This window comes from Atractosteus spatula, chromosome 5 (assembly GCF_055471065.1).
Source record: "Atractosteus spatula isolate fAtrSpa1 chromosome 5, fAtrSpa1.hap1, whole genome shotgun sequence".
NCBI lineage: Eukaryota > Metazoa > Chordata > Actinopteri > Semionotiformes > Lepisosteidae > Atractosteus > Atractosteus spatula.
The window spans coordinates 59,672,486-59,679,879 of NC_142710.1; the positions used below are offsets into that span (position 1 = coordinate 59,672,486).

Consider the following 7,394-nt stretch of genomic DNA (forward strand, 5'->3'; position numbering starts at 1 on the left):
GCCTTGTTGGCAGGAGGAATCTATGGAAAATCAGGTAAGGACAAGCGATTCCAAACAATTAGCTTTTTGGAAGAGAAATTTGAACTAAACGCTAATGCTAAGGTCGAAGCTAAAATACACACTCATTCTTTCTTCATTTATACTATCTGAACTAACCCATCTAATTTAACTGGCTAAGCTTAACCTTAACATTCTTGTTTGCCCCTGTTGGATTAGCTGTAAAAAGGATTAGGTGTAAAAGTGCTGTTGTTGTGCTCACATGGCACTACAGTTCAGTGGTGGATGAAGCAAACTCCTTCCTACCTATAAAGCACTTCATTCATAGTGAAAACCTTGATATAAATCAGAGACATAACCAGAATAAAAAATGATCAACATTATTGGGAAATGGGGATAGCTTAGCAAGGAAAAGACCACAAGTGAGGCATTTTCAATATGGTGTTCCTTCCATGACAGACACCTGCCACTCTCCTGTGTTTTGTTTCCTGGTCATATTTCCAGCAGGAGTGAATGCTGTCTTTATCAAGGGTTCAGTCCGCTAGGAATCCCTTCTCCAATTAACACCCTTCATTTGGTGTTCTAGGTATTCCTGCTTGAGGGGAGTCCTGAAGCTGCAGATCCTTGAACATCAAGTACTCCTTGAGACATAAGGGGATGTCGAAGGTGTGGAGGGCTGTGATCCTGCTGGGGCCCAGAGCATCTCGGATCCCCTTGCGACAAATGTGCTTCAGGGAGCGGGGCTCCTTCTGGTAGCTCTCGATCCAGGAAATCAGGGCCATCTTGGAGGCCAGCTGTTTAGGAGCCTCCCCTGTTTTCTTCACAAGGAGAAGAAGTCACACACAGTTCAGTGAATTCTCTTGGCTCAACGCTACCAAGAACAAATAGGCTGCTTAACCTTATCAGTTGCCCTTTGTGCACACAGAACAAATCAACGGTCAGAGGTTTTCAAAGTCTGAGCCACACCAATTGTTTTAATTCTGATCAAATGATATGCTTTTTAGAAACGTTAAAGATCTAACTGCAGCAGCAATCTTCTAAAATGTGGAGTAAATGTGGTCCATAATATATTCAAATTTTGGTTAGACAGTGGGCTACATCTCTTAATCAAGTAGGAAAACACCTTGAAGATGTTTCAATCTGCAAAAAAGCTGTAGCAACTGAACTGATTAACAATTGAAAAATGTGAACAGATATCATACTTGATTTGCCTACTGCTCTCAAATAGCCATTATGTAATAAAACAATTATTATTATATATTTGTTTGTCTTTAGTCATGGTGACAAAAGGTTTCCAGCTTAATTATATATGAGAATGTTAGAAATGTACAGTACACAATAAGACTAGTTTAAATTGTGCAATAATGACTTATCAATCTATGAAATCAATAAACTGACCCAAGGCCTACAATACTACTACAATAACAATAGTATTTAAAAAAAACATGTTTTTGTGGAGATTATGAGATTTCATACTGAAAGACGTTTTAAAACAACCAACATATAAAGGATCCCACTGACAAAAATACCCATTTAAAACTGACCCAAACTCAAATGTAAACTGATGCCTGATTGAGGTTTTCCTCTGTATGGGTGCAAATAAACTCTGGTAAGCAAAATGCAGCCTTCATGGTACAGGCTAGAACTTGCATTTAGCAGGACGTCTGTAATTTCGGTTAGACCATGAGCCAAAATCAGACATCGCTAGATTCAACCCATACCTACTCATTGGCCTTCTAATATTTTAAATATCTGTTATTAAAAACACAACTCTTGGCATTCATTAAGAAGAACACAATGATTTTTTCCCCCACCTTGTTCTTGTAGGTGATTTTAGCCCCTGCTTTTACGAGTAGCTGGATGCATTCAATCTGCCCGCTGCAGGCAGCCAGGTACATAGGAGTCACGCCCCAGATATCTGGAAGATCGACATCTGCACCATGCTGAAGAGAACACAGGAACAGCTGATATACAGTCTCAAGTTGATATACTCATCTCAAATTGTTTCCATAAACATTTATTACCTCTTCAAATACTAATCTCAGGCCCAGTCACTGCAATAGACACAGCTACAATGGAAGAGAATTTGTGGCTTATATTTGTCACCGAATACCTTTAGAGTAGAGTAGTTTATTACCATATGTACGTGTACATTGGAATTCAAATTCATAAACATTGGAAGTCAGAAGTGCAGAGGAGCATTGAGTTCTGAGGCATTGTGCATTTAGCTGTTTATGACACACGATGCCATATTTTTGAAGCTGTTCCTAAGCCTAGTGGCACCACCTAATAACACAACCTTGAAATCCTCCCAGATGACAAGTTTCAATTCATCATGAACGAGGATCAACAAACCTACGTAATACTACATCGAAGTTCAAATTTCAGGTCAAACATCTGAAGTTCTTTTCTTTGTTAGAGTGCTTTGACTGTACAAAAACAGCTGTGCTGTGAATGTTTGTAATTGAGTTTCCTTTGATGCTTTTGCTTTGTCTCTTCTGATCTACAGTATGTGGTGCTTATTCTAAGCACAAAGCAAATATTTTAACGAGTGATCTTCGTAAAACAAAGCAATAGAAACATGATGTTTTAGATCGTTAGCCTTTTACTGATTGTAAGGGCAGCAGTGCATTATCTCTACATATACATAAAAAGTTCAAGAGGATTAAGGTGAGGAACCCCTATTTTGGGGAAAAAAGATGAGTGAAAAGAAAGAAAAACATCTCGTTTCTAACCCGCCAAACAGATATAAAAAATGTATCCATCTGGCAGATCAAGGTTGATCCAGGAAATGGATCTACCTTATACCAGGTTCACCCACCTGTATCAGCAACAGGGCACACTCTGGGAACAAGCCTACAGCAGCGTGAAGTGGGGTACTACCATGCTTGCACTGACTGTTCACGTTTGCCCCATGTTTTAGCAGAAGCATCAAGGAAGACTTCTGCCCCTTGTATGCAGCCCAATACAGAGGCGTCTTCCCATAGTAATCCTTCTGGTCCACCTGCTCTTTTCCTGAAGGAACACAAACCACAGTCAGAGAAGACCACAACAGAGCCTATTCTAGGGCTCTTCATTTTAAGAATTAAATTATTGTCTTCTTGTACAGCAAATAGGGGAGTTTTGCAAAATGTACTGTTAGGGACTCCCATGTACTAGTCCAAGTTTATAAGAGACCTGCCTCCAGTACACATCCAGCTGAGCAATTTAGAAAATATGTGTTGGGCCCACTGGTCTCACTGTTAGGATATCAGAAAGCAATCTGTGTTTCAGACAGGTGTCCCCATGAGCTGACCAGCTGTCCCCCTGGTCTTGCCTGCAGCATGCAGAGACACTCCAAAGCTGGATCTGACTGACCAGTTGAGTGAGATGTTAAGCCAGGACAGCCATAACACACTGAATGCAAGCTATAATCTTGAAAGATAGTGTGTTAGGCTGACATGAATTTGTTAACTTGTATGTCTTTGAAAAAATGTAAAGAAAGATAACAAGCATAGTAATTAAAAAATAGGAACCTGTAATGTTGTATAATGCTACACTCTTCGGATTGTAGAATACACCTGAATTACAGCAGTAATTGTGTAGATATCCTTGAAGGGAAAACCTTTCTGATCGACTTACTGTACCTGATGTGAGAAGAAGAGTACGCAGTTTTTCCACATTTCCACGGCTGGCCTCATAGTGGACGTCTGTCCACTTGTAATTATAGTTGGGTGCAGTCTGGTAGCGGCGGGCCTGCTGCGTGGTGGACGGCGGTTTTACACACCGGATGTCCGTTCTTGATAAGGAACTGATGTAGAAACCCATTGCGTTCACCTAGCACCACGGAACTTGCACTTCAGTATCATCTACCTGCAAGAGCAAACTGTGTAATGAGTGGTTTTTACTCCTGCCGCTGGTCCATGTGTGCAGTACAATATTTCCAGCATTTGATAACTCTGCAACTGTTTCCCCCAGAAATACTCCCTCTTGATGTATTATTTCCAAGAGCTTCGCAAAAGTGAACTGTTAACTCTGTCGCTAATCATAAAGAAGATTAAGCGACGAATAAGATCAAATTTACAATTTGCATTCATGCATTTTAAAAAAAAATTACATTCGACATTTTATTTCGAGAACGGTATAACCGCGCAGTCCTCAGCGGACAGCTACAATCAACAGAACCGGCCTTCTGTGTTGTTTCTAAAGAACACGACATTTATTACATGAATAGTTAAATGCACTTCTGTTGCCTACTACTTCTGTTCTCATTTTAATCGCTGCATTTTGATGTATTCCGTAATTTGAACTTTAATCCCTTCTTAAGCAATGTTATCGATACATATTTGCTTTACCTAGGAAAGCATTAATTATTGTGCTGAATCCATTTTTTCAAAAAAGAGCGTTCACGCTACGAATAACCTAACAATGCAATATTAGGTTAAATTCCGAAAATCAAAATGATTTCTCCAGTAACACAAAAAAAATAAAAAAACACCATGATACCGAGTTCATAAAAAATGTAAAGAAACATCATTGAATACACATGATCTTCTCTATACATTTTTATTACTGTAACGCAATGAATATATTTGCTGAACCATATTAAATAGAATGCAACAAATATTACTTACCTGTTTGTCATATATTTCCATTAGTACGTGTCGCTTGATACCTAAATGATGTAATATTTTAACAGCTAGTCAGCAGTGTCAAAAACAACATACTGTTCTCCTTTCACCTCCAAAATCACTTATTTTGATTTATAATATCACCATTTGGTTCTGAAAAAGGGTTACAGTTACGTTTTCTGTCAAGACTCCTTCTTTTTTGCAACCGTTATTACGAAGTATTAACAAATTAAAGAAACAGAGGCCATCTGAATTCAAGGCAGTGCTCTATTTATTTGGACATCATGTGCTTCTGCTGCTTTTGTTTTAAAGCATCGTATCGTATGTAGTTGTCTGTGGCCTACCGAGCGGAAATACTGTTGGTTTTAACCATGTCCAACAAAAAACCCAAATTGTGATAATCGAGATTACTAAGGTTTATTAAAAGGTTGATAAAATCGCCGTTGTCGTATCCTGAAGCCTCTCTTGCTCTGTCCAAGGTCCTGGAACTCGCAAGCTATCGCGCCTGCGCGCACAACACTAACCTTACTAAGCCTTATGAGCACTTTCGTTTTGAAGGGAAAATGCAACAGGAATATACATAGTAAACACAGAACTTTTCGATTTTTTTAGAATTCGACATTCCTTTAATGTCACAGATACATTCAGTCAAGTTTGCCTTTGCATGTTTGCCTTTGCCTTGCGACAGTTGTTTAGTGTTTAATTCTGATTTCTCGAGAGATCTTGACTTTTTAAATTCTCAGAAGTATTGAATGCGACTTGGCTGTAGAGAAGTACCCTTCCATGCTTTGAAATTCGAAGAACGTAAAGGGAAAAAGAACAACACAAGGAGCTCTTAGTATAAAAAATGTTTTCCCAAAACTAATGCTAATTTAATTATGTAAATGATCTTCAGATATCTACTGTAATTCTAGTAGCAAACAATAACATTGCAAACATTTATTAACTCGCATGCAAATTTTGCCCTGCATCAGAAATGCAAAAGACTCTTCAGAATCGAGATAAATGCCCACAACATGTGTTACTTTCATAATATAAACCTCATAATTACATATTAGAATCACAGCTTCAAATATTAAGAAACTGTTGTCTTTCAAAACGGAAACACTTTAAAATTAGTTTTTAATCACCTTTTTCTTCACACCTCCAATTATTATTAAAGCGATGTTCAAGAGTCTAGCCCGTCTTCCTTTAGGCAAGACACATTGCTCGAGTATTTACTGTACACTCACAACAAAAAACCCTTTGTAAGTTTTCCAAAATATCCTTTTCACAATAATTTTTTTTTCTCCTGTGGAACGAATCCAATATAATCTTCCAGGTGACTTGTGGGAAGGCATTCTTTAGGATCATTACACAAATTTAAAAAGAACTGGTAGCCAAAATCCGGCAGCAGTCGGATTAGGGGTTAGGTACGGGAGTCTGGCTGCCAGGTCGAATGTTTGGGAGAGTCCTCAAATATACACATACTGTATGCTTAATCAGGTACCTGGATGGTTTTCTTTAAATATATATGCATAATACTCCATTATTACTGATCGTGTTGATCTTCCCTTAAATGCGCTATATTATATTCTCCTCTGGGATTCCCAATATAGCAGCAGAGGAAAGAGGTAATCAATATATACAGCACCATTGAATTTCACATGATTGTTATTTGACCAGAATGCATCATACCTGGTTTACTGACTTGTAGATGTCCTTAAGCAAAACTGTAAACACTCGAAAATGTTTTTGTCACTGTTTAAGATGAAGAACAAACATTTCTGCTGAAGAAGCCTCCAGCGTAAATCTGCTTGTTTGCATACACATACCTCTCATTAAACTAGGGACTGCAGCAAACAGCTCTGCTTAAAAGCCAAACCAAGCAAATTCATTTTGCTTGGCCTAAGGAGGAATTTGGAAAATGCTGCCAAAGTGAGTTCTCTTCAGGTTTCTTTGATAATTAGTGGCAATAGGTTTAACAAAGCAGAAGGAGGTAGGGAGAGTGAGAGGACTTAGGAACATCAAACACAGAAAATAGAAACTGGTAGCAGCATGCATTTTTCTTTGTGACATTATAAAAGCTGGAGCAAACATCAGTGCCACATCAGATGGGTGACTGCAGAGTGATCGACATAGAAATTCAGCTTCATACTGGTCAAACTGCAAAATGTTACACGTAATGTCCCTAAACAGATTTTCAGCTTAATTACTGATGTAAACAAAAAAAGAAAAGATTTTTATACTCCAAAAATGAACTACCCGAGCAGATTATTTTCTGCCTGTGCTCGTCATACACTGTCTTTAACACCAGAGGGCAAACTCATTGAAGAGATCAGAAAAGCAGAAACCTGTGTCTGCAGACTTAGTAGGTGAGTCTTGATACAGTTTGTATAAATTACAAAGTAATAAATAGAACATACAATTTAAAGGACATTGTTGAGGAAGTAAGTCTAGTAACATAATCGCATATTGCATATTTTAGGCTATTTACTAGAAATAAACAAAATGTGTTGTTTGGGCAATTGAAGGTCTCTATAGGCTTGGTACATTAGACTGCATGAGCAGAAAGCCCTGTTGTCTTAAAACTTACTGTTGATAAAGGGCACAGTGTAGGATAGTTGTTAAACCTTTTGGTAACTGGCAGGACACAGGTTCGAGTCCCTATCACAGCCACTGCTGTTGCACCCCTGAGAGAGGTGCTTTACCCCAGTTGTCCCAGTCCACCCAGCTTTATAACTGGGGACATTGCTGGCAGGTGATCCCTGTGATTAACTAGCATTCCATCCTGGTGTGGAGGGAGTC

The 7,394-nt window shown here is 38.6% G+C and overlaps 1 protein-coding gene across 1 annotated transcript; it reads right to left on the minus strand.

Moving 5' to 3' along the window:
* Positions 1–487: 487 nt before the first annotated feature.
* On the minus strand, positions 488–3,804 carry LOC148835369 (transient receptor potential cation channel subfamily A member 1-like). Its single transcript, XM_088917364.1, has 4 exons — positions 3,624–3,804; positions 2,819–3,012; positions 1,812–1,940; positions 488–815 (listed from the first exon to the last, which is right to left on the minus strand). The coding sequence occupies exons 1-4, from the start codon at positions 3,802–3,804 to the stop codon at positions 558–560; spliced, it is 762 nt and encodes a 253-aa protein (XP_088773490.1). The 3' UTR covers positions 488–557.
* Between the last annotated feature and the right edge of the window lie 3,590 nt (positions 3,805–7,394).

What these genes read in the sequence shown, in the direction of transcription:
- LOC148835369 (XM_088917364.1), bottom strand. Translation starts at nt 3,804, where the DNA reads ATGGGTTTCTACATCAGTTCCTTATCAAGAACGGACATCCGGTGTGTA. An exon ending in TACTCTTCTTCTCACATCAG is followed by an intron (nt 3,013 to 3,623) that starts GTACAGTAAGTC and finishes GTGTTCCTTCAG; the next exon opens with GAAAAGAGCAGGTGGACCAG. An exon ending in GTGCCCTGTTGCTGATACAG is followed by an intron (nt 1,941 to 2,818) that starts GTGGGTGAACCT and finishes TGTTCTCTTCAG; the next exon opens with CATGGTGCAGATGTCGATCT.